At 64.4% G+C, this 24,334-nt stretch overlaps 4 protein-coding genes across 4 annotated transcripts; 3 read left to right on the top strand and 1 right to left on the bottom strand.

The window, feature by feature from the left end:
- Positions 1-1,494: 1,494 nt before the first annotated feature.
- Positions 1,495-8,946, top strand: SEMA4B (semaphorin 4B; the record flags this gene model as incomplete). Its single annotated transcript, XM_084293158.1, has 14 exons — positions 1,495-1,597; positions 4,257-4,417; positions 4,709-4,771; positions 4,864-4,962; positions 5,061-5,172; positions 5,291-5,407; positions 5,510-5,667; positions 6,150-6,331; positions 6,457-6,607; positions 6,744-6,954; positions 7,107-7,222; positions 7,456-7,619; positions 7,697-7,791; positions 7,925-8,946. The coding sequence occupies 14 exons, from the start codon at positions 1,495-1,497 to the stop codon at positions 8,698-8,700; spliced, it is 2,508 nt and encodes an 835-aa protein (XP_084149284.1). The 3' UTR covers positions 8,701-8,946.
- Positions 8,947-10,281: 1,335 nt separating this feature from the next.
- CIB1 (calcium and integrin binding 1) lies at positions 10,282-13,148 on the bottom strand. Its single transcript, XM_084293579.1, has 7 exons — positions 13,079-13,148; positions 12,794-12,828; positions 12,366-12,468; positions 11,866-12,019; positions 11,477-11,595; positions 11,308-11,396; positions 10,282-11,032 (listed from the first exon to the last, which is right to left on the bottom strand). Exons 1-7 carry the CDS (start codon positions 13,127-13,129, stop codon positions 11,011-11,013), a joined length of 573 nt encoding a protein of 190 aa, XP_084149705.1. The 5' UTR covers positions 13,130-13,148; the 3' UTR covers positions 10,282-11,010.
- Positions 13,149-13,277: 129 nt separating this feature from the next.
- GDPGP1 (GDP-D-glucose phosphorylase 1) lies at positions 13,278-14,518 on the top strand. Its single transcript, XM_084293400.1, has one exon. It carries the CDS (start codon positions 13,383-13,385, stop codon positions 14,478-14,480), a length of 1,098 nt encoding a protein of 365 aa, XP_084149526.1. The 5' UTR covers positions 13,278-13,382; the 3' UTR covers positions 14,481-14,518.
- A 515-nt stretch (positions 14,519-15,033) lies between these two features.
- On the top strand, positions 15,034-23,444 carry TTLL13 (tubulin tyrosine ligase like 13; the record flags this gene model as incomplete). The annotated part of the gene is made up of 12 exons (XM_084293561.1): positions 15,034-15,053; positions 15,252-15,292; positions 16,359-16,477; positions 17,008-17,138; positions 18,330-18,486; positions 18,767-18,910; positions 20,036-20,121; positions 20,263-20,488; positions 21,105-21,289; positions 22,235-22,423; positions 22,903-23,086; positions 23,415-23,444. The coding sequence occupies 12 exons, from the start codon at positions 15,034-15,036 to the stop codon at positions 23,418-23,420; spliced, it is 1,488 nt and encodes a 495-aa protein (XP_084149687.1). The 3' UTR covers positions 23,421-23,444.
- Positions 23,445-24,334: the final 890 nt, after the last annotated feature.

Consider the following 24,334-nt stretch of genomic DNA (forward strand, 5'->3'; position numbering starts at 1 on the left):
GCCGGCAGGCGCTTAAAGGCGCAGGCTCCGGACTCGCCCCGCTGCCCTGCTCCTGCCCGGCCAGGCAGCCTGCACCGGGGCACCCTGCCTGCCCTGCCCGGCCTGTCCTGCCCACCCTGCCCACCCTGCCCTGCCCGCCTGGCCTGAAAGCGGCCGTCCTCCCCCCGGGGGTTCCCACTGCTGCGTGCCATCACGCCAGGGGGTTGGCACTGCGCTCCCGTGGCCATGCGCAGGCAATGCTCAGGTCCCCAGAGCCCCCGCGGGGATCCCCGGGGTTGCAGCAGGCAGGGGGGGCATCGCTGCAGGGGCGAGCGTCCACCCTCCCACCCCACGCAGCGTGGTGCTGCCCAGCCCTGTGACGCAGAATCACGGCCCTGTCTGTGGCGCTTCCCGGGCAAAGGGTGCTGATAAGGCAGGTGGGGTACAGCCCCGGCCCGTGCCCAGGAAGGGACCGCGGCCGCAGCAGGAACGGGGATGGAGCCGAGCCAAGGAGGGAGGCAGGGGCCCCGCTGGTAGCCCCAGGCACTGGGAGCCCCGTTCGGCCCTGGAGTGGGCACCCTCCAGCTGTGTCCCACTGGCAGAGCGTGGAAGCGGGGCACGGCCCTGCCAGGATTTTGGGGTACCTCCCGGGCGGGGGGCCTGCATGAGGGCCCCTGCCAGTGGGGGGGCGATGGCCCAGGGGTGCAGGGCTGGGGCTGGCCCAGCAGGCAGCCAGGGGCTCTGCCCCAGGCATAGGAGCGAAGTGGCTGGGCGGGCCTCGACCCCGGGAGGGCTGCCGAGCAGAGACCCTTTTCCCTTTCCCCCCCGTTGCCATGGCAAAATAAGCAGCTGTCATTAATAACGCATTTCCATGGCAACCGCTGGACGAGCGCGGCGGTTCTCTGGGGGTCTGCGTGTGCTTTTGTGAGGGGGTGGCGAGCCCCCCGCCCGGCACGGCCCCGCACACCGCGGGGCTGGGAGCGGGTCCCGCTGGGCAGCCTGCCCCCGGGGGCGGCCCGTCGGGGGGGCAGCGCCCCTGCCCCGTGCTGCCCGGAGCCGCCCCCCGAGGACACCGGCGGCCGGGAGCTTTGCCCCGGGGATGCTGCGGCCCCGGCAGGGCAGCGGGCGCTGGGATGTGCCGGGAGCGCGGGCGGGCGGCCCCGGGGCGCAGCCGGGGAAGCTGGCGGCACGGTGCCGGTGCCGGTGCCGGTGCCGGTGCCCCCTCCCCGGGGGGCGGCGGTGCCCAGCAGCGGGTCCCGGCGGGGCGGGGAAGCTCCGCGGGGCTGGGCAGGGCTGGACTGGGCGCTGCGCCCGGTGCCGGTGCCCGAGCGGGCGGGGAGCCCCGCGGGCCGGGGCGGGCCGGGGCGGGCGGGGGGCGGTGCCCGGTGCCGAGCCGAGCCGAGCCGTGCCGCTCAGCCCCTCTCTCCCCACAGGTCTGCAGCGCCCGGGGCGGCTTCGCGGGACGCCGCGGAGGCCCGGCCCGGCCCGGCTCGGCTCGGCCCGGCTCGGCTCGCCATGGCTCCGCGCCCGGCGCTGCCCGTCCTGGCGCACTCGGTGCTGGCGGCGCTGCTGCTCTCGGCGGCGCAGGAGCCGGTGCCGCGGGTCAGCCTGCCCTACGGTGAGTGTCCGACGGGGCTGCGCGGTGGGGACGGGCGGGGCGGGCCCGGGGGCTGGCCGGGCACCCCCCCGCCGGCACCCCCGGGACCCCGTCCGGGAGCGCGGGGGGGAGCCGCGGCGGCGGGGCTGCCCCGAGCATCTCGCCGTGCCCGACGGCCGCCCCTGGGGGGCGCGGGCTGCCCCCGCCCGCTCGGCCGGGAGCGGGACTGGGACCGGGACCGGGACAGGGGTTGGCCTCCCCCGGCCGTGGGACGGAGCCGGCCCCGCCGCCCCGGTGTGGAAACGCCTTGTGACAGCCCGCGGGGTGCTGAGCCTGCACAGCTCCCTCCCAGCCAGCCCGGCAAGCCGGGGCTCGCTGCGCTCCGGGGGCTGCCGGCAGCACGGACACATGGGGAGCAGCAGGGGCTGCATGGCAGGGATGGGGCAGAGCCCCCGGGCTGCAGGCACGGCGGTCGGGGAGCACGGAGCTGGGGCAGCGTGCTCGTGTCCCCCACACACGGGGTGCATGAGTGTGGGTGGGGGCGAGCTGGCCACAGGGGCTGTGCATGTTGGCACTCCGTGCAGCTCCAGCCCTGCCACGGCAGCCAGCGTGCCTGCAGGACCCCCCTCACGGCTGGGGGTGTGCGCAGCCCCTCGCCGTGCCTGGCCCCAGGTGCTCTGGGACCCCCTGGCCCTGGACTGGGCTGGGGAAGGGGCTGGGGAGGGGTGGCCCAGGGCAAGTGGGGTCCTGGCAGGCAGAGCCCCCCCTCGCCCTGCAAAGCCCCTGCTGCCTGGGGCCACGTGCCACCGGCTGACATCGGGGGGGTCAGCATCCTGCTCCTGGGGGCACCTCGGGTTGGCACCAGCAGCCACAGGCCCAGCTCCATCGGCCGGCACTGAGGCTGTGGCGTGGGCAGCCCACAAGTGTTGAGGCTCGCTGGGCTCCCAGAGGTGGCTAAATCCAGCTGCCGTTGGCGAGCGGTGCCTGTCCCACGCTGGCTCCCGGCTGGGGACAGCTGGGGAGGGCGCGGTGGCTTTGGGTCAGGATGGTTCTGGCACGGGAGCGCTCTCTGGCTCCGTGCGCTGTGGTTCATCGGCGTGGACGTGGCCCTGCCACGTGCTCCCGTGACCGCCGGCCACAGTTGTGGTGGCACCAGCAGATCTGGGACCTGCTGAGTGGGTTGGGATGGATGGGAGCCCCCGGAGCCAGCGGGACAGCCCAGCTCGGCTCCGTGCCTTGCCACACCGTGCCGTGCCACACCGTGCCTGCACAGACCGGTTCTGGCCCAGCTCTGCCCTCCTGCAGAGGCTGTTTTGGCAGAGGCTGCAGCCTGGGCTCGGGGCTGTGGGGAGAACCTAGGGGGCCTGACCTAGATCCCCCCGGTGCCATTGCAGGAGCGGGCAGGGGGTGCCTGCAGCGTCGTGCATCCGAAAGTGGCTCCTGTGTGGGGCTTGCGGTTGGCAGGGGGGAGGAGCAGGCGAGCTGCTCCCCTTGAGCGGCTGGATGTGCCTCCAGCAGGTTTGTCTGGAAGAAGCAGGTCTTGTCCTAACAGGTCCCCCTGGCAGCCAGCACAGGCTCCAGAGCTCCCAGGCTGGGAGAGCTCTGCGGGGTGCAGGGGCTGCCGCTGCCCCTCTGCTGGCTGCGCTGCACCTGCCACGGGTGGCATAGCCCCGAGACCCGGGCACGGGACCCCCTGGCAGGATGCAGCTCCCCAGGGTATCCTTCCCTCCATGCTGCCACAAGGGAGGCAGCGTCAGAGGGCAGGCACTGGGCCAGGTGCCCTGGACTGTGCCCAGGCTGCCGGGATCAGGGAAGGGCTGTGCCGTGCAGCTCCACGCCGTGCCGTGCCTCCTGGGGAGGGAGTCCAGGGTGCTTGTCAGGCGCAGCAGGTGGGGATCGGGGTTGGGAGTGCTGTGTCCCTGTGGGGCTCTCTTGTGCCCCCCCCGTGCCGTGGTGGCAGCAGCAGAGCAGGGAGAGGAGCAGGGCCCTGCCCCAGCAGCTCTGCCAGCACCCGAGCGCACCGGACAGAGTCCGTGCGGTGGCTGGCACTGAGCTGGGGGCCGGGCAGGTCGGGGCATCCCCGGGGAGCTGTGGGTCAGGGGTGAGGGAGTTGGCAGCGTGAGTCAGCCCGACGTGTCCCACTGACACAGCCAGGCCGTCTGAATCAGAGGGCTGCTGGCGCGAGAGGAAGGGCTTCCGGGGCAAGGCCACCCACGCGGGACAGGCGCTCGCCTGACTCAGACGCTGCCTCTGCCCGGGGCCGGAGCGGGCAGCGGCTGGGGCAGTGCCAGGGGGGCTCTGCTGGAGGGGGTCCCCCCAGGGCTGGCTGCAGGGCCGAGCCCCAAGGGGCTGTGCTGCCCTGTGCTGGGCAGAGTGCCTGCAGCACTGTGCGCCCCGGGGCTGTCCCCGGGGGCCAGGATGCTGCAGTCCGTGCTCCCAGCAGTACAGACATCGCCCTCGGGCGTTATTGCAGCCGTTGGTGGTTTGCCGGGGGTGCAGAAGGATGTGGTTCAGCCAGCGCAGCCCATGCTGCCAGCTCCCTCAGCGAGGGGCGAGGGGAGCTGCCCCCTCTCAAAGTCTGCTGGTTTCTGCCTCGAGCCACGGCCGCAGCGGGGGTCGGTGTGGTGCGCGCAGCCCGGAGCAGCGTGCGTGGTGCTGATCCCTCGCTCTTCCCCCACAGACTCTGCCGAGCGGGTCGTGCAGCGCTTCATGGTGCCCGGCGTGTCCAACTACACGGCGCTGCTGCTGAGCCCGGACGGCGGCACCCTCTACCTGGGGGCGCGCGAGGTGCTCTTCGCCGTCAACACCAGCCACTTCCAGCCCGGAGCCCCGGCCCGCAGGGTGAGCCCGTGCAGAGCCCCCCAGGACCATGGGAGGGCTGGGGGCACCAAGCCCAAGTTTGGCACAGGTTCTGTGCAAGACCTGCTGCTTTTTGCAGCCAGTTGGGACAGCGAGGAGGCTGCTGCCCCGGCTGTGCTGGCAGTGGGTGCTCAGCCCCAAGCAGCTGGTGCCCCGTGTGGGATGGAGCCAAGGGAGGACAGCGGTGCTGGGGCTGAGCTCTGCCAGCCCCAGGAGGGGTGTCAGGGGGCCAGCTGGTGACGGGGGCTCCCAGTGACTGTCCCCTCTCTGCAGCTGCTGTGGGGTGCGGATGAGGAGAAGAAGAGGCAGTGCGTGTTCAAGGGCAAGGACCCCCAGGTGAGCCCAGCAGGACGTGCTGCCGGGGGCAGGCAGTGCCCCGTGCACAGCACCTGCAGGCGTGGTGGCTGAGCCCTGTCCTCCTCCTGCAGAGGGACTGTCACAACTACATCAAGATGCTGCTGCAGCTGAACAGCACCCACCTCTACACCTGCGGGACCTGCGCCTTCAGCCCCGCCTGCGCCTACATTGTGAGCATGGGGAGGGTGCCGGGGGGCCCTGCGGGGCCACAAGTCCCCGGGGTGGGAGGTGGGCTCTGTGCCGTGCTCACAGCCCCGTCCCCATGCAGAACGTGCAGCGCTTCAGCCTGGAGCGAGATGCGTCGGGAAGGGTGCTGCTGGAAGACGGGAAGGGACGCTGCCCCTTCGACCCCGAGTACCGGTCCACCGCCGTCATGGTCGGTAAGGCACGCGCTCCCCCGGCCTCTGCGGCGGGACGAACCCCGGCCAGGCACGGGCAGCCCCGGTGGGAGCGGGTCTGTGTCCGTGCCGGGTCCCAGCAGGAGCCTCTCCCTGGCAGACGGCGAGCTCTATGCCGGCACCGTCAGCAACTTCCAGGGCAACGAGCCCACCATCTACCGCAGCCAGGAGAGCCGCATCGCCCTCAAGACGGAGAACTCCCTCAACTGGCTGCAGGGTGAGGGGGGCCGGGACAGACGTCGGGTCGTCAGCCCTGGGCTGGGGAGGGGCGGGGACGGGGACGGGGACGGGGTGGTGCTGAAGGTGCCTGTGCCCCCAGACCCAGTCTTCGTGGGCTCAGCCTACCTGCGGGAGAGCCTGCCTGCCGGCAACCCCGAGGGTGACGACGACAAGGTGTACTTCTTCTTCAGCGAGACTGGCAAGGAGTTCGACTACTTCGAGAACACCATCGTCTCACGCATCGCACGCGTGTGCAAGGTGAGCGCGGGGCAGCGGGGGCACACGTGGGGAGGATGTGCCCAGGGTGTCGCTGATGCGGGGCAGGGGGAGGGATGTGGGACCCCCCTGCACGTGTCCATCCCTGGGAAGGGACCAGCACCTGCGGGAGAGCCCTCCGGGGCAGTCACAGCTCCACAGTGCCCAGCCCCGCTCACGCTTGTTGCTGCTGTTTGCCCCACGGGTAGCAGCAGCCCCTCCCTGCCTCCTGCGCCCCCCGATGTAGGGGACACAAACCCATTCTCCTCCTGGACTGCATTTCCCTTCTGTGCACGCTGCTTTGCTCGTGCCTCCCCAGCTCTGGGGCTGCTCTGGCCAGAGCCTCAGCACTGCCGCATGGACAGACAGAGCCCCTGTCCCCTCAGCCAGCCCGGGGGCTCTGCAGCATGGGGGTGTCCCCGTGGGGCTCCCCCATGGGGCAGCGGAGCCATCGTGCCCTGCCCTGACCCCCGGTGCCTGCACAGGGGGACCAGGGCGGGGAGCGGGTGCTGCAGAGGCGGTGGACGACCTTCCTGAAGGCACAGCTGCTGTGCTCGCACCCCGAGGACGGCTTCCCCTTCAACGTGCTGCAGGACGTCTTCGTGCTCACGCCCGGGGAGCTGCGCTGGAGGGAGACGGTCTTCTATGGGGTCTTCACCTCGCAGTGGTGAGCGGCGTGGGGGCCGCGGGGGGCAGCGGGGTCGGTTCTCGCCCCCCCTGGGTTCCCAGAGGCGTGTGAGGCTCAGCGGAGCCGCGGTGCCTGATCCTGCCGTGGGCTTCACCTCTCCCCAGGAACAAGGGTGGCCTGGGCAGCTCGGCGGTGTGCGCCTTCCCCATCCGCAGCGTGCAGAGGGCCTTCAGCGGGCTCTACAAGGAGGTGAACCGCGAGACACAGCAGTGGTACACGGACACCAGCCCCGTGCCGGAGCCCCGTCCAGGCACGGTACGTGCCCCTGGGCACAATAACTGCAGGACGGGGCAGCCCCTGCGCCCGCCCCCACCCCCATCCTGGCTCCTGGCAGTGGCAGCAGGGCCACCCGCTGCCCCACACCCCGGCTGACCCCCATCTCCCTCCCCAGTGCATCACCAGCCACACGCGGCACCTGAAGATCAACTCGTCCCTCCAGATGCCGGACCGGGTGCTGAACTTCATCAAGGACCATTTCCTGATGGACAGCCCCGTCCGGAGCCAGCCCCTGCTGCTGCAGAGCCGCCTGCGCTACCAGCAGATCGGCGTCCACCGCGCGCAGGGCCTCCACGGCACCTACGACGTCCTCTTCCTGGGCACGGGTGGGTGCAGCTGGGGGCTGGATGGGATGGGATGGGATGGGATGGGATGGGATGGGATGGGATGGGATGGGATGGGATGGGATGGGATGGGATGGGATGGGATGAGCGCCACGTGTCCTCAGCCCCACTCAGCACAGCCCTTGTGTTCGCAGATGACGGCCGCTTGCACAAGGCTGTGCATGTGAACCACAGGGTGCACATCATCGAGGAGATCCACCTCTTCCCCGCCGGGCAGCCCGTTCTGCAGCTGCTGCTGGACCACGACCAGGCAGGGGCCGGGCACGGGCGCTGTGGGGTTGGCGCAGGGGGAGGTGTTGCGAGGGGCAGGGATCTGCTCGTGGTTTGGAGATCCCTTTCTCCCTCCTTGCCAGGCCCCCGCTGTGCTGGGAGCTGTGACTCCGAGCCCAAGGCTGGGGAGCCCCGGGGGGCTGGGGTCCGGCCCTGCTGCAGGTGTTGGGGCCGGGGCCATGACGCTGCCCCCCTCCTGCCTCCCCACTGCAGGGCCTGGTGTACGCAGCCTCCTACACGGTGGTGGCTCAGGTGCCGTTTGCCAACTGCAGCCTGTACCGCAGCTGCGGCGAGTGCGTGCTGGCGCGGGATCCCTTCTGTGCCTGGAGCCGGGGCGCCTGCCGCAGCACCGCCCTGCACCCTTCGGTGCACCCCCAGTAAGTGCTGTGCCCCGGGAAGAGCTGCACCCAGCCCCCTGCAGCCCCCAGTGCCTCACCCCCTTCCTCTGCCCCAGGCTCTGGGCCCAGGACATCGAAGGCGCTGACACGGAGCGGCTCTGCCAGTCGGCCAACGTGTCCCAGCCCCGTCCCCGCATCCTTCTGACCCCAGGTGAGATGCTGCCGGGGCGCTGCGCTGGGGCAGGGGCTGCTGCCGGCCCCCAGCCCTCGCTTGTCCCCCCCAGCACCCCCAGCAGCAGGGTCCCGCGGCCTCGCTGACATCCCCACGGGTTGTCTCCCCGCAGCCTCGCACACCCCGTGCCAGCAGATCCAGCTGCCTCCTAACGCGGTGCGCCCGCTGCCCTGCCGCCTGCTCTCCAACCTGGCCTCGCGGCGCTGGCTGCACAACGGAGCCCCCGTCAACGCCTCCTACCTGGTGCTGCCCGAGGGGGCCCTCATCCTGGTGGGCAGCCCCGAGCGCGCGGGCACCTACGAGTGCTGGTCGCTGGAGGAAGGCTTCCGCAAGCTGATGGCCAGCTACTGCGTGGGCGTGCAGGAGCTGACCCACGGGCCCCTGGAGGCCGGCAGCAAGGTGTCCGCCGGCCGGGATGCGCTGGAGGCCGTCAGCACCTCACGGAGCACCTCGGCAGTGGGCAGTGCCGCAGCCCGGCTGGAGGGCAAGACCTACTGGACCGAGTTCCTGGTGATGTGCGTGCTCTTCGCCACGGCCGTGCTCGTGCTGGCCCTCTTCCTCCTGCACCGGCACCGCGACGGCATGAAAGCCTTGCTGGAGCCCGCAGACCCCGGCCGGCACCAGAAGCCGCCCCGCAAGCCAGTGGAGAGCCTGCCCCTGAACGGCAGCAGCCTGCCCAGCACCGTGCCCGAGCACAAGGGCTACCAGGCCCTGCAGGACAACTACATCGTCAGCACCCCCGTGCACGAGCCCCCGGGCACCACGCGCACCTTCTCCGAGTCGGAGAAGAGGCCCCTCCACGTCCGGGACAGCTTCGTGGAGGTGTCTCCAGCCTGCCAAAGACCCCGGGTGCGCCTGGGCTCTGAGATCCAGGACTCGGTGGTGTGACGGGGGCTGAGAGCCCAGGCCCCTTGCGCACGACTGCCTCTGCTCTGCTGAGCCTCGCCGGCCCGCGGTGCCGCGGCTGGGATCGGTGTTCGTCTGTGTGTGCATGCCCGGAGCCCGCGCCCGCCACGCCACGTGCTCAGCTGCCGGGGCCCCCCGGGGGCTGCCCGGGCACCACCTCAGCTCCAACCCCACGCCCTGGGATGGGTCTAGGGGCTCCCAGCGTGGAGGGGCATCGCGTGCCTTCCAGGGACGGGCAGGATTCCTCCCGCATCCCTGTTGCGGGACGGACACGGTGCCCGGCACGGGCTGCCGGCGCAGCCCAGGACCCGTCTATGCAGAGGGCGGGGGGGGTCGGCCGCAGCCCCCCCAAACCCTGACTCACTGTGACGTCCCGCTGCGGGACTCAGAGCCACGCATGCGGCCGGGTGGTGCCAGAGCGCAGTGGCCCCGCGGCATGTGCTGTGTGTCCGTGCTTGGTTCGGTTTTAATATGTTGAAAATGTGAATTGTGTCCTGGGGAGGGGGGGGGCAGCAGGCAGCGGAGCCCACCCCGTGCAGGGCTGGCAGGGCCCGGGCCCCTCGCCCCTGCGCTCCCCGATGTGCGTGTGCAGAAACGTCTGTGGTTTTTACATAAAGTTCTGGTGTCTCCTTTGTACGCGTGTGTGCTGCTGCGGCTGGCGGGACTGGGGGCCGTGCCCAGAGCTGGGACCAGACCCCCAGAGGGACCCGGCTGTGGCACAGGGACATGTGCTGTGTGCAGGGTCCTTGCCCCAGCACCAGCGCCGCTCCTCAGCCCTCGCGCCTGGGAAGCAGCGAGCTCTGCACCAAGCTGGCGTGCTGGGGCAGGATCCCCCCCCGGGACCAGCACTGCCTCGCTCCCGGCCGGCCCAGCGCGCCCAGCTTCCTGCCCAGCCTGTTCTGGGACATCAGAAAAGCCACCGGAGGCATCGGCTGGTGCCGTGCCAGCAGACGCAGCCCCTGGGGCCGCAGGCCGCGGCTGGCAGATACCATCAGCGCTGCGGGGCACTGAGCTGGAAGGGCCGGCACCGCCGGGAGCGAGGAGCTGGGACGTGAGAAACGTCTGCGAGCCGGGGCCAGGCTCCAGCAGCACCAGGCGCAGCGCTGGGGGAGGCCGGGAGCCGCGGGCTCCCCGCACGGGGCCGTTGCAGCGGCTGGCAGCCGGCCAGGGCGAAGCCCGCTGGATGAACAGACACAAAGCCCCGGCGCTGCTCGCCCCAAAGGTAGCTGCCTGCCCTGGATTTCCTTTTGTGCCTCCTGCTTAAGAGCCGAGCTCTTTGTGCAGCGCCCGCTGAGCGCGCTGGGAAACAGCCGCTGGTGCTCCCGAGGAGGGAGGCGTCCCCCCGAGGGTGGAGGTGCCCCCCAGGGGTGGAGGTGTTCCCCGGCAGTGCCTGGCCCCCCACAGGACCCGTTCCCATCCCTGGGAGCTGCGGCTGGCACAGGCAGAGGGGCCTGGCAGGAGGCCGCGTCCCCAGCACCCCTCATGGCAGCGGTCCTGCAGCGCCGGGGGCTGCCCCCCCCCCCTCCATCCCCCGGGGCGAGACAAAAGCAGCAGGGCCAGGCAGAGGGTGAAACCAGAGCCCTTTATTTGTCCTCTCCAGAGCACAGAGAGGAAGAGGCCAGGCGCTCCTTGCACCATGCTGAGCAACGGCTGAATGCGAGCCCGAGGAGGGGCAGAGAGGAAAAGAAAAGGAAACCCAGACCCTGAGCGCGCTGATGCTGCGGCAGAGTGCGGCTGTGGCTCCTGCTGCCCTGGGGCCAGCCCCCCAAGCAGCGAGGGGCAGCTCCGGAGTGGCACGAGGACAGCATCGCTGCTGGGACATTGCATCTGAGGTGGATTGTTTCTTAGAAGAATCCCTGTTGTGCAGGAAGGCCCCGAGGAAGAGCAGTGGAAGGCACAAACTGGTGCTGTGGGCGGTGGGGGGGCTGTGCTCGGTGCAGCGTGGCCGCAGCCAGGAGCACCTCTGTGCCTGCCCCAACCCACCACAGAGCTGCGCTTGTAAAGGGCTAAAATCTGATCCTGGGGCAGCAGAGCTGCTGCCTGGTCTGGTGGACATGTCCGGGACCGTGGAAGGCAGCGTCCCAGGACCACTCATCGGCTGCAGAGCCCTGCGGACGCCTGCTGGGCATCAGAAGGGAGCAGGAGCGGAGTCCTGCCTAAGGCACTGCGGTACTGCCAGGCTGGTGAGGCGCAGGGCCCTCTGCCGCCCTGCTCGCTGGAAGAGGAAATGTCTGAGACCATGAAGAGCTGTGGTAGCTGGAGAAGCAGTTCTGCTGGAGAGCTGCAGGGCTCTCACAGGACGATCTTGAAGGAGCTGCAAGAGACACGACAAGTTCTGCATCTCCTCACGGTGCTGCAAGCGGGCGGTGTGCGAGCAACCTGTGCTCTGGGGACACATCACCCTGTGCCAGAGGCCTCTACAGAGTTATCATGGGATGAAGTTCCCTTCACTGTTACAGGAGACCTCGTGAGGGATAGGCTTGCCTTATTGCTCCCGTGAGAGCTCTGCCCCAAAGCCAGAGCAGCAATCGGGGTGGGCTAGCCCCTGGACAGAGCCCCCTGGGACTGCACCACTGCAGGCCACGGTACCTGACAAAGTCTGGGGAGCGGGAGACAACGTGCTGGAACTCGGAGAGGTTGATGGTGCCGTCCTTGTCAATGTCTGACTCCTCCAGGATCTGCAGGGGAGAGAGAAAAGCAGTGAGCTCTGCGTGGCCAGGACCATGCAGCGACCCCTGCCCAGCCTGACGGTCCTCACGTTCTCGATGAGCTGCTCCATCTCCGCGTTGCTCAGAGACACCTCCTCGCCTTGCCCCGTCAAGCAGTTGACCAGCTTCTCCAGGTCCTTTCTGGACAGAGTCCCATCCTCATCAAAGTCTTTGGGGAGAGGAAAGTTACATCTCAGCAGGGCCCCCGTGCCTCGAGTCAGAAGCACTCATGCTTAGGGAAGGGGGGGCCTGGATGACCTGCAGGCACGGCGACCCCGCACTGCACATCTTACGCACACCCTGCCGAATGCACGGTCCCCGCAGGGAGTCCCTAAAGCTGCCGCTGCTGTGGGCACCCTGAGGGCCCTGCCAGCCCTTGCAGGCTGTCCCCAGCCACGGGGGGAGGATCCCAGAACACTGCGTCTGCCCCTTGAGTTACCAAAGATGCGGAAAGCGTAGTGGGATTTGATATCCGGGGTGGCGGAGTCGCTGAAGACACTCAGCATGTCGAGGAAGTCTTCAAAGGACATGCTGTCGTCCCCCTCCTCCGAGGTGGAGAAGACCCTGCAGATCCGGTGCTGGAAGGGGTTTGCCTGCCGAGATGGGGGGGCTCAGGGCAGGCTCCCACAGGTGCCAGGCCCCGTGGAGCACTGCCCCGCACACCCGGGGAGCCCCACGCTGCCACCAGGCCATGGCGCACAGTGCAGCTGTGCCACCCCAGGCAGCAGGGCCCTCAGCCCAGTGGCACAATGGGGACGAAGGATCCAACTGTGGGCACGGCTGATATGGGCTGGTGATATGCTGCCCGAGTGCCGGTCAGAGCAGCACGGCAAGGACTGAGCCTGGGCACCACGGGGGTCCCGAGGGGTGAGCGCTGCCCTGCCCAGACGCAGCCCCCCAGGGAGCAGCGTGGGGTCCCACTGCCGCCAGGCTCCGTACCCGCAGCTCGGGCAGCGTCAGGATGCGGCTCTTGGGAACACGCCGGGAGCAGGCATTGTCCCTCTGCTCCTTTGGCAGCAGCTCACTGAACCTCTTGTAGGCACTTGAGGAGGCAAGAACAAGAGCGGCTCTGTGCGGGGGCAGCCCCCGGGCCGGGGGCAGCGCAGGGCCAGCACCGGCTCCCGGCACCGGCCCCGGGGGGCGAGGACCCGGCCCTGCCGCCCGTCCCCCGCGTGCCCCGGGCGGCCCCGCTCTAACCGGGCACCGTGCCCGGGGCGGCCGCACCCAGCGACCTTCGCACCGAGCCGCCGGCACCCCGCGGGCAGGGAAACGGCTCCGCCCGGCCCCGGGCCAACCTCGCCGCCCCCCCCCTGCCCCGGGGCAGCCCCCCTCCCGCAGCGGAGCCCCCCCTCGGCCCGGGCACTCACAGCAGGATCTCCTGCTTGCTCAGGAAGGTCAGCTCCTGCGGGCACAGCGCGCGTCAGCTCCGCCACCGGGCGGCCCCGGGCCCTCGGCGGGGACCCGAGCCCGGCCCCGGTTTCCCCCCGGGGTCCCCGGAACCCCCCGGTCCCGTCCCCTCCGCCTCGAACCCGGCCCCCTCCCCTGCGCCCCCCGGTCCCGGAGCCCCTTCGGCCCCCTCCCCTGCGCCCCCCGGTCCCGGTGCCCCCGGTCTCAACCTCCCCCGGTGCCGGTGCCCCCGGTGCCGCCCCCACCTGGTACTCCCGCAGCGCCTCCCTGTGCAGCAGGCTGCCCGCGCCCCCCATGCCGCCGGTGCCGCTTCCGCCTCCACGTCACTGCCGCTGCCATGGCAACGCCCCCCCCGGCACGCCCCGCCCCACCTCCGGTACCGCGCGGCACGTGGGCAGGGGCGGGGGGGGCCGGCACCGGGACACCGGGACACCGGGACACCGGGACACCGGCACCGGGGGCAGCTCGGGGCACGGGGCCGGCCCCGGCACCGCGGCGCTCACCCGGCCGCCCCCTCCTTTCCCCCGGCAGGTCCCGGCGGCACCGAGCATGGCGGCGGCGAGCAGCGGGGAGCAGCCGGGGCCACCGGACATCCCCGAGCCCGAGGACTTCGTGTACGGGGAGGACGAGTTCGTGCTGCAGGGGGTCTCCTGGCCCGGCGCCGCGCCGTCCCGCTTCGACCGGGCCCTGCTGGGCGCGTGGCAGGACCGCATGGCGCGGGGCCTGTTCCGCTACCGCCTCGAGGAGCTGCCCACGCGCGTGCTGCCCGGCGCCATGGGGCTGGTGGCGCAGCTCAACCCGCAGCGCGCCACGCAGCGCCGGCCGCCGCAGGCCATCCGCAGCCTGACGCAGCCCTTCGACCCGCAGCAGTTCAACTTCACGCGGATCCGGCCCGGGGAGGTGCTGCTGCGCCTGCGGCGCCGCTCGGGGGGTGACCCGCCGCCCCTGGACCGCGTGCTGGTGGCCATCAACGTCAGCCCGCTGGAGCGCGGCCACGTCCTGCTGCTGCCCGAGCCGGCGCTGGGGCTGCCGCAGGCGCTCACCCCGCAGCTGCTGCGCTTCGGGCTGGAGGCCGTGCTGCTCAGCACCCAGCCCGGCTTCCGCGTGGGCTTCAACAGCCTGGGCGCCTCGGCCTCTGTCAACCACCTGCACCTGCACGCCTTCTACCTGGCCCACCCGCTGCACGTCGAGTCGGCGCCCGCCGAGCCGCTGCTCCCCGAGGGGGGCCCGGCCCTGCTGCGGGACGTGCCGGCGCCCGCGCTGCTGTTCTACACGGCGGGCGCCGAGCTGCGGGCCGTGGCGGAGGCGGTGTGCGGGCTGGCGGCCGGACTGGCGGCGCGGGGCCTGGCCTACAACGTGTTCGCCACGCGGGGAGCGCCGCCGGCGGGGGGGGCGGCGGCCGCGGGGCTGCGGGTGCTGCTGTGGGCACGGCGGCCGAGCTTCGAGGAGCCCGAGGGGCCCGACGAGGCGGTGCCGGCCGTGGCGCTGTGCGAGCTGGCTGGGTACCTGCCCCTGCCGGCCGCCGCCCCCTTCGCGGCGCTGTCGGAGGCCGAGGCCCTGCGCGCCCTGCGCCGCCCGCTGCTGCCCGAGCCCGAGCTGCGCCGCCTGCTGCGGGAGCTGCTGCCCGGCACGCCGCGGGACACGTGACCCCTCCGGGACACGTGACCCCCCCCGGGACACGTGCCCGCCCGCCCACGTGCCCGCCTCTCGATGGTTGCGGGGGGGGGGGGGCGTCGCCATGGAGACGGCGGCGGCCCCGCAGCGGCGCCATGGAGGCGGGCGGGGGGGGCGCGGCCGCGGGGGCTGCGGGCGGGAGCCGGGCCCCGGCCCCCGGCACCGGCACCGGGCACGGCGCCGCCGGGACCCCCCCGTCCGGCACGGGCACGGGGCCGCGGGGGAAGCGGAAGAAGCGCAGGCGAGTGCGGCGGGAGGGGGCGGCGCGGGGAGCTCTGTCTGTCTGTCCGTCGGTCGGTCTGTCTGTCCGTCGGTCCGTCGGTCCGTCCGTGCTGCCCGCGGCCGCGCACATAAAGCCTGTCCATGCACGCCCCGTGTCCTGGTGTCTGTCCCGGGGCGCGGTGCCCGTGTGCCCCCCGCAGCAGGGCAGGACGCGAGGTGCCGGCAGGGCCCTGCCCCGGTGAGGCCTCTGGGGCCCCTCCAGCACGGAGCAGGAGCTCCGCGACCCCCAAATCACCCCGACGTGATGCCTGGGAACACCCCGTGGTCGGGACCGGGTCACCTCACAGCCCCCCAGGGCCGTGCTGGTCCCTGCACAGAGCCCACACGCTCCGTGGGGCACGGGTGACATTCGGGTGACATATGGGTGACATTTGGGTGACACGGCCCCCTCCTGCCCACCCACTCTCAGACGGGCTCTGGTCGCGCACTGAGCAGCTCTTGTTTGCTCTCTTTCAATTCCAGCGTCCCGTCCATCAACCTGACCACCTGCAAGTACGAGAGCGGTAAGGCCGGGGCGCTGCGGTAAGGTTGGGGCACTGCCAAGTGCCCCTTTGGACAAAACCGACCCGCAGCGAGCTCCTCGGATGCCCAGTTGGCCAGCGAGGAGTGCTGGTGTTGAATTTCTGCTGCATGGTTGCTTTTGTTTCACGCATTTATTGTTTGTAACTCCTGTAAAAATCCTGCACTTTGGGCCAAGGTGCTCAGTGCTTAAAGAGACCCAAATCAGGCAGCACTGCAAGCTCTCACCACCCCGTACACCTGCATTCACCATGCCTCTGCTTGGATCAGAGAGACAGGTTCGGCTGGGGGCAGTCGTAAAGCGGGACTGGTACCTGTGCTTGGGGAGACGAAGCGAGCTCTGTGAACAGCTTAACTTGAAGCGGGTGGTGGAACAGGCTGGATCGGTGCCTGCAACATCTCCTTGCCATTCGTCTCCAGTGACGTGCTCTGGGTAACTGGTTTCTGCTCCTCGTCTTGCTCTTCTTGGCTGCCACAAGCTGTATCTTAAAGGAACGATTGGACAGATGTTATTAGTCAATTTGCTAATGACTACTCTCGCACTGCAACCACATATACACTGCTGAAAGTCACAGCCTTTAGCTGTGGTCAGCTGAAGGCTGGCTGTGCAAGGAGCACTGTTTTACACAGAGCGACAGGCAGCGCCTGTTCCTCCTAGGGCTACGCGCGGTTTGGTGACAGGAGGTGGATGAGGATCCCCACAGGAGGTGGTGTGGCAGTCTTCAGAAGACTCGTATCTGCCTGTGTGGTATCAAACACGTGGCGGATGCAAGCCTGCTGTAATCCAGGGGGTGCTCTGGGACCCCACAGCAGGAGGGCTTACAGGGACGATGTTCCCCAGTGTACTTGCGGTCAGGGTCTGTAGTGAGTTAGCGTGGTACAGCTGGTGGCTGCGGTGCCTCCTGCAGGGTCCCACCGAGACCTCCTCACCTGTGCGGGTGGCAGTGCAGCCCGCAGAGCTTTGTTTAGCTCCTGTTTAGTCTGGGGGTTTAACAGTCCCGGGCATTTACACCTCTGCTGGCGCCTTGTCACACGCTTTCTTTGGTACAGTGCGACGTGCTGCACGGTGCTGCGGGCTGAAAGAAGTGGGAGAAAATGAAGAATGGACGCTGTACTGGACGGACTGCTCGGTCTCTCTGGAGCGTGTCATGGAAATGAAACGGTTTCAGGTAAACACCCCCGTGTAAAGGGCGCCCAGCAGGAAGAGCTCAGGAAAGGAGGGTGAGAGAGGGTTAGCGGAACAAAGCGTTGCAGAACAAACCAGAAGTGTCTAAACGAGCACCCGTGCGCCCTCCTTATCGGTGTTGGTCCCAGAGTGCGCAGGTTCAGCAGCCACTGCTTCTGTTGTGTCTCTGATTTGGTGCCCTCAGCAACAGTTCAGTCAGTAGCACGAACTGGAAAGTTGCCAGCCTCTTTAATGCAAGGTGAAATAAATGGTTCTTCTGGACAAACTGCTCCCTTCCACAAGCTGCAATATTTTAGGAAGGGAGAGCTTCAGGGCTGAGATGGAACGAGCAGATAAATCACACTGGTGAAGTTCAGATAAAGCGGTTCTAGTGTAATCTTATCCTTGGGCAGACGTTCAAGGCAACTGCTCGCCTGGCTTCCCGTTCTGCTGCTTCTTTCTTCATACACTGGCTGTCTCTGGGTCTCAAGGACTACCAGTGATGATTCTCTTTTTCTTCTGCACCTCTTTCAGAAAATCAACCATTTTCCTGGCATGATAGAGATCTGCCGTAAGAACTTGTTGGCTCGCAACCTTAACCGCATGCTCAGACTCTTCCCCAAGGAGTACAATATTTTTCCCCGTACTTGGTGCCTGCCAGCTGAGTGAGTGATACACATTACTGCAGCAGAGAACGGGGGTGTGAAATAGGAAGTGGGAAGGTCTATGCTTGACAGATAGGGCTTGGACGTGGGGGGGCCTCTCTGAGATTTCGTGTCTTGGCCTGGGCCTTCATAACCTTCCCTGGATCTGAACAGGGCACCGAGACCCATTTCTAGTTTCACACATCTTTAATCCTGGTTAGACTGAAATAGGCTGTGGAGTAGCACCTGCTACAACACACGCCTTGCTGCTTGGCAGGTTGCAGGCCAAAGGGCTAAATCTCAGAAGAGGGACCCACCCTGAAGGACAAAGGGCACTGGGCTAGGTGGGAAGCGTAATACCTGTGCTTCTGAGGATCATCAGCTCACTGGGAACAGGAGAGGTAACAGAAGCATGCTGTGTCATGGCAGAGGATACTGAGAGTGCAGGTCGTCATGCTAAACAAAATACGGGTACAGTTATATGTAAACTATCATCACGTTATTCGAAGTTTGGGGCAGAAGGCCCGGCTTCGCTGATAATGCACAGGCAAACAATCACAGAAGTGTAGCTGAAAGATGCCAAAGAGCACTCGTAAGTTTGGGTGGTGTAAGGAGATAAGATATCCGTTTTCAGACAGATTTTATTCGTAGCATTTCCTGAAAGACGTAAAGTAGGGCTTCCCAGATACGTTCTGCAGCTGAACTCTCCTCACGTTTATGACGGTTTTCTTAATATCTGACCTAAAGCACCTTTGCTGAAATATCAGCGCTTTAGTACTTCTCCTGTAGGCACTGGCCCAGTGGTTTGCTGGGTTTTGCTAATAGGACCAGGTACACGTCCTCTCAGTCCTCTCCTTTCTGGGGAAGACTGACCTAGTTCTCTCAGTCTGCCTTTCCAGGTTGCGTTTCCTGGACTCTGATTGTTCTTGGCACTGTTTTCTGGGATTTGTCCTGTTTGCCTCCCCATTTCCCTTAAATGTGGTGCCCGGTATAGAGACTGGGTTCCTCCCTCAAGAGCAAAATAATTAACTGCCGTGTGGGCCTGACGCTTCAAGGCATCGTGCTCCCAGTGGAGCTGCTCTTGAAGATCAGCCATGTAGCATGATACGTGAGCTCAGCCCCACAGCGCCATAGTGTGAATATCCAAATGTTATCAGAGAGGTGAGGGGCTCTCTTTCTGCAGCTTGTAACAGTCACCCCTTCGTTGTACAGCTACGGAGACTTCCAGGCCTACAGGCGCAGGAGGAAAAACAGAACGTTCATCTGCAAGCCAGACAGTGGCTGCCAGGGGAGAGGCATCTTCATAACATGTAATGCAGAGGAGATCAAACACGGAGAGCACATGATCTGCCAGCAGTATATCTCTAAGGTAATGGAGATCGTCTTGAAATACAGGTGGAGGATTGCAACTTCTTAGCTCTTCCAGCACCCTGCCTCCTCCCTGTGTCCTTTGCCCCATGTCTCCTGAATCTGCCACGGGCACCGGTGTGGCTGCAGTGCAGCAAAGCAAAAGCTTGCCCTTCTCCTCGCTGCTGAGCTGCCAGGAAGTGGCACCAGCAGTGCACGCAGAGCAGCTGACCTCCAGGAATCCGCGGCACGCCTAGCAATGTTCCTTTATCTCATGCTTGCTCCTGCCTTTTTTCTCACAGCCTTTCCTTATTGATGGCTTTAAATTTGACATGCGTATCTATGTGCTGGTCACATCTTGTGACCCGCTGAGGATTTTTGTCTACAAGGAGGGTCTGGCCCGGTTTGCCACCATGAGGTACATCGATCCCAGCAGGAGAAACCTGGTAAAAAAGGGAGGTTTACAAAAAACTCACATAGTATCTATAGTTTTTAGACCCTAGTTTGTCCTAGGGGCATTCCAGAACCTGATAAGGCGGGTATTGGTGCATTTTATGGGACTCAGCTTTCTTTCTTTCCTCTTCTCCCCTCCCTCTGCATCTCCTCCCCACAGAAGTTATTTCGGGAGTGTCTGAAGTAGATCTACTCCCAGATCCCACATCTGGGCTGTTTACTGGCATTATCACAGAATCTGAGAGGTGTTCAGATTTGGAGGAACGTTGGATGTTCTTGAGTCCCACATTCTGCTCTAAACTGGGTCAACAATAAATTCAGATCTGGTTTCTCTGAGTTTCACCCAATTAGGTGTTGAAATCTCGCACAGATGGAGACTCCACAACGTCTCTGGGCAACACTGCTACTGCTTCTCGCCTCTGTGGGCATTCTCAGGTCTGCACCTTTCTGTGTCTGCCTGTGCTTCAGGTAGAAGAGGGACCTGAGAATTACCTGGTGGTAGTGGAACAGCCTAGGAAAGACAGGAAGGAGAACAGGGAAAGAAAGCTGTAGACCATACCCATGCCCATCTCTAGGTAGGGGTCCATATCCTATAAAATCCCAGAGGAAGACAGACTCTAGTGTTGGATTGCTGCGTTCTGGCCACGGGCTGGTGTGAGACACCCTGGGTTTCTGACTATGTGCCCACTTCTCCCAGAGCTGCGTATTTGTACGCCCTCCCTCACTCCAGTACATTTATGTATTGGAGAGGTCTTTTGCTTTGGATGAATAAAAGAAGAGGAAGAATCTGCAAAATCGTGCTGCAGCTTCTGCCCTGAGGAGTCCCTTGTTTTCTGGTGGGGCCGCAACTGGAATGGCATCTGTGGAGCTTACTCCCATGCTCACCCCCAAGAGACAGGACAGTGGTAGGGAGCAGGTAGAGCTCTGTTTGCTCTAACTTCTGGCTAGAGAATGAATCACCAGCATAATTCACTCCTTGCTGCAAGCCACTGACACGGAGAGAGAGGAGGCAGGGGTGGGTGAGGCTGGCGGCTAGGTTAGTGCTGATGGGGCTGTTGTTTCTGTTTACACTCTGCAGCTGAGAGTTAATGAAAGGTCTCTTGCGGTTCCTCTCTCAGGGTGATATCTGCATGCATTTGACCAATTATGCTATCAACAAACGTAATGCAAACTTCATCCAGGATGACACGATGGGCAGTAAGAGGTATTGTCTCGTTCAGGTACCACGATGCCTGGTGCACACCCTGCAGGAAAGCTGTGTTGGGGACATTGGTTTACTTCCATCTTTCTTGGGAGAAACATGGTACCACAGCTGAGCTCTTACCATCTCCTGTCCCCCACACAGGAAACTCTCTACCCTGAATGCTTGGATGATGGCTAACAGCTACAACACAACAAAACTCTGGGAAGATATTGAAGATATTATTATAAAGACTCTTATTTCAGCTTACCCTGTGGTGAAGCACAATTACCAAAGCTGCTTTCCTAACCACACTACTAGCTGTGCCTGCTTCGAGATACTGGGTTTTGATATTTTGCTAGACAGAAACCTGAAACCTTGGCTGCTAGAGGTGAGGAAAAGTCTCCTGCTGCGTTGAAGCAGCAGACAGCTGAGAGCTTGCTTGTCTGGGGAAAGCTCCAGAAGAAGGGGTGGTGGGATGAACAGAACTTCTTTGACTAAACTGGGCCACCTTGCTCACAACATTAAACAGTCTGAGAAGACAAGTGGCCAAGCAACCTGCTGCAGGCTAAGCAACCTCAATTCACCAGATCTAAGAACCTGCTCCCTGTACACCCTCTCTAACAACAGGGAGTTTCCTGAATCTTAGAGCTCCTTGATCTGTAGCAGCATCCTGAATTTATGATAGCTGCCCTGAGCTCTTGCAGTCCTGTGGGGTATAGGAGCTGAACGGCCTGCGGTGGGGATGAGCATCACACTGCAGAAGGGGCAGAGGGACAGGACCAGACACTGCGGGCAGCCTCCCGCTTTCTGTCGCTGTTACAGGGGAGAGCATCAGTTGGGCTCGATCCTGGTGGGTCCCTTCCAGCTCAGGATATTCGATGGTTGATGGAAAGTGTACAGGGAGGCAGGCTGGGGCCAGCAAGCCTGCAGCTGGCAGCACGGTCTGGGAGTTGGTGTCCTGCTGCTGGGAGTTGCCAGGTTCGACCAGCTGCTTGTTTTGGCAGGTGAACCACTCTCCCAGCTTCACCACGGACACTCGCCTGGACCGTGAGGTGAAGGATGCCCTTCTCTGCGACACCATCAACTTAATAAACGTGCATGCCTGTAGCAAGAGAAAAGTGCTGGAAGAAGACAGACAGCGGGCAAAGGAACGGCTGCTCCAGAGCCATCAGGCTCCCCGGGTATCCAGGTATTGCTCTTCTGCACGGTGCTGCAGGCCCCTGGTGAAGAGAGCCGGGATGTGACACTGAAACTTCCAGGGGCTGGGGCACCACAGGGCCTCTGAGATGAGATCGCCCAAGCCATCTGCACCGTGGATGGGAAGAGCCAGGACCGGTCCCTGGGTGCGAGGAGATCTGAGGCTCCCCATGCTCTGGCCTCTGGCCTTACAACCTTCCCCATGGAGCTGTGCCTGCTCCTCACGTCCTTGTGTTGCCGTCAGGCCGTGCCAGCATGCCTGGGCTTACAGTGACGCTCACAGGACAGACTGCAGCACTGCTGCAGGGGCTGGGAGCACCCCGGGCCACAGGGCCCTTCTCCAGAGCAGGGCTCCTTTCCCAGGGCTGAGGGTTTTCCCACCCTTCTTTGTCTGCGTGTCCTTTCATGATCATGAATCCACATGGCTGCCCGAGGCCATTGGAGATGAGCCTGCTGCCCGGGCTTTTCCTGCCACACAGGGCAAGGCAGGAACTCCCTCCAGCTCCCATTTCAATGAGACCCGGGGTAACTACAGGCTGGAGAAGCTGAGCGTGTCAGCCCTGCACACGGCATGTCCCTCGGCTGCCCCACGCTCCCTGCTGGCGTGAAGATCTCCCAGCCCAATGCGGAGTAGCAGGCTTTCCTTGTACAGGCACATTGTGACTGAACTGCCCTATTAACTGGGTTGAAAAGGCTGAGGGGCAGGTTGTGAGCCTGGAGCAGGGGAGGCACCTGAAAATACTTCACCAGCATTCTGCATGTAGAGGATGAAGAAGTGTGGGTTGTGCTGGTTCCCTGCAGTGACTGTGCGAAACGGGCTCCCAGACGGGGAAAGACGGGGACAAAGCTAGCCAGGCCCTTTGTCTCTCGGGCAGTAAAAATAATGGAGTCTCCCATCGCAGCTCCCTGCCTGCCTGTGCTTTCTCCTGGTTTGCAGACGCGAGGAGTTAGAGAGCAACCAGGCAGCGTGGCTGTCCCAGGCAGAGGAGTACGAGAACTCGCACCTGGGCAGCTACCGGCGCATCTACCCAGCGTGTGGAACAGACAAGTACGAGCCATTTTTCAAGCAGAGCAGCTCTCTCTTCCAGGAAACGGTATCATCCAAAGCACGAGAGGAGTGTGCCAGGTACATTGCTCCCACAGAAAACCCACCCCTCACATTACACAGGGGCGGAACAGAGACCACTCGCTTCTGATCCCTTCTTGGGAGTGACTCCTGTTGGTTACCAGCTGTAAGCAAGCTGGGGAGAGCTGGAAGGAGGAGAGTCTGCATATGCTGTTGCCATGGCAAAGCAGCCTCTTTAGTGCGTACCTCTGAGAGGCAAATGCAATATTCCACTGACTTTTAGGCTCAGGAGACACATTGAAAGCATCCTCCCCCTTCCCACCCTGCTGGCAGTCCCAGCCTAATTCATGGGCATTTCTTACAGCAGTGGAGTACAGTAGTCTCTCTCTTAGCAGCACTCCTCTCCCACTTCTTAGCACATTTCCATTATGATCTATTCACTACAGAACTCCTGACTACAGCAAAATGTCCTCAGGTTGAAGTCTTTGCAGTGTTTTGCTGTTATGGAACCAGTGACCAAGGCAGCTCTTCTATGGCAGGCAGCAACTGGAGGAAATCCGCATGAAGAAAGACAAGTTAGAGGCTGTTACCAGGAAGAAGAAAAAAGAGAGGAAAGAAGAGCTGCAGGGAGAGTCAGCCATGGACAAACCCCAGATCCCCAACAAAACCACAGCTTCTATAACCCACCTCACCTCCAGAAGCACCGAGACGCAGGATAAAAAGGTACTTTGTTCTAGTCAGTGCTCACCCATGGGTCTCTCAAAGGCACTAACAGGGCTCTTGGAACAGAGCCGTGGGCGTGTGTCTCCTGAGGAACAAAAGTACAAGGCTGGAACTCCCCTCTGAGAAGTCCAGAGGGTTGAGAACTTGTGCTGGGAGGCACTTGTAAGCACCAGTGTTGTCCTACCTTGCAGCGCCTCCCACTGGGATCTCCATCCCACTCCACCCCAAAGTCTGAAACTCTTAGGGCTCGGAGCAATCTGTGGCTTTGTCTCTCTTGCCCATTACTACGGCTTCACCTTTGCTGTAACTTGTGTGTTTCTTTCCTGAGATATAGCAAGTGCAGTATGACTCCATGCAACCCCAGGATATTGTGGAGGATGAGGAGAAGAAAAGAGTGAGTGCTCTTCGGAAGCGTAAGAACCTCATCCGAGGCCTGGGCATCACGAATCAGCTCTCCCGGCTGCTCCCCACAACTGATAGATCGACTGACACCCAGAGATCCTCTCCTGTTACCTCCAAGATCCAGGTAACTGAAGATTGCCCCGGTCCGTCCTGCAAGGCCAACATAAGAGACAAGTCATTCCCGGGAGGATCGTGAGGAGTGAATCGTGGGCACTGAGTGTCTTTGGTGTGGCTCAGTTAAATGAGATCCAACGTAGTGTCTGGGTCCTTGGGTTTTCCTATAGTTCTGTGACTTTGTCTCTTTCCAAGTGGGTGCATGGGGGCCATGCCAGTCACCTGCACAGAGCCCCCGGGCACCTTTCCCCAGAAGATGTTGCTCGTTGCTATTCCAAAGAACAGGCTGTGGTCATACTGCCTTGCGGACACTGCTGTCCCCAACATGCAGCACAGCCTGGGCTGCTCCTTCAGGGCCGTAACATGAATCTCCTGACTAAATAAGATGAACTCCTAGGAAGGAGTTCTTACAAGCTAGGGACACTAACATGCTAGGAGCATTAAACCACTAGGAGCCCGATGAAGTAAACAGAACGAAGAGGGACTGAAGGGAAGCGTGGAAATGTCTAAAAAAAAGTCTTTCAGTGTATTCTGCACTGGAGACAATGCCTCTCCCTAAATTATTTGCCCTCTGCATTACACAAGCCCCCTCCTAGGGAAGGTGATGAGTCCAGTCCATGTGTTCTGATGCTGTTAGTGCCCGTGCTGGAAACACCACAGAGCTCAGCCCTCGGTGCAGGGCTCCCCCTTCACAGTCATCCTCGCTCTGCAGGAGCGTGCTATAGTGTGAAC

This window comes from Netta rufina (genome assembly GCF_964035555.1).
Source record: "Netta rufina genome assembly, chromosome: 11".
In the NCBI taxonomy this organism is placed as follows: Eukaryota; Metazoa; Chordata; class Aves; order Anseriformes; family Anatidae; genus Netta; species Netta rufina.

Bases quoted from the DNA above. Each gene is read 5' to 3' on its own strand.
- CIB1 (XM_084293579.1), bottom strand. From the start codon at position 13,129: ATGGGGGGCGCGGGCAGCCTGCTGCACAGGGAGGCGCTGCGGGAGTAC. The intron at 12,829-13,078 runs GTGGGGGCGGCA...CTGTGCCCGCAG, and splicing joins AGGCGCTGCGGGAGTACCAG to GAGCTGACCTTCCTGAGCAA. The intron at 11,033-11,307 runs GTACCGTGGCCT...TGTCTCTTGCAG, and splicing joins CGCTCCCCAGACTTTGTCAG to CTCCTTCAAGATCGTCCTGT.
- GDPGP1 (XM_084293400.1), top strand. From the start codon at position 13,383: ATGGCGGCGGCGAGCAGCGGGGAGCAGCCGGGGCCACCGGACATCCCC.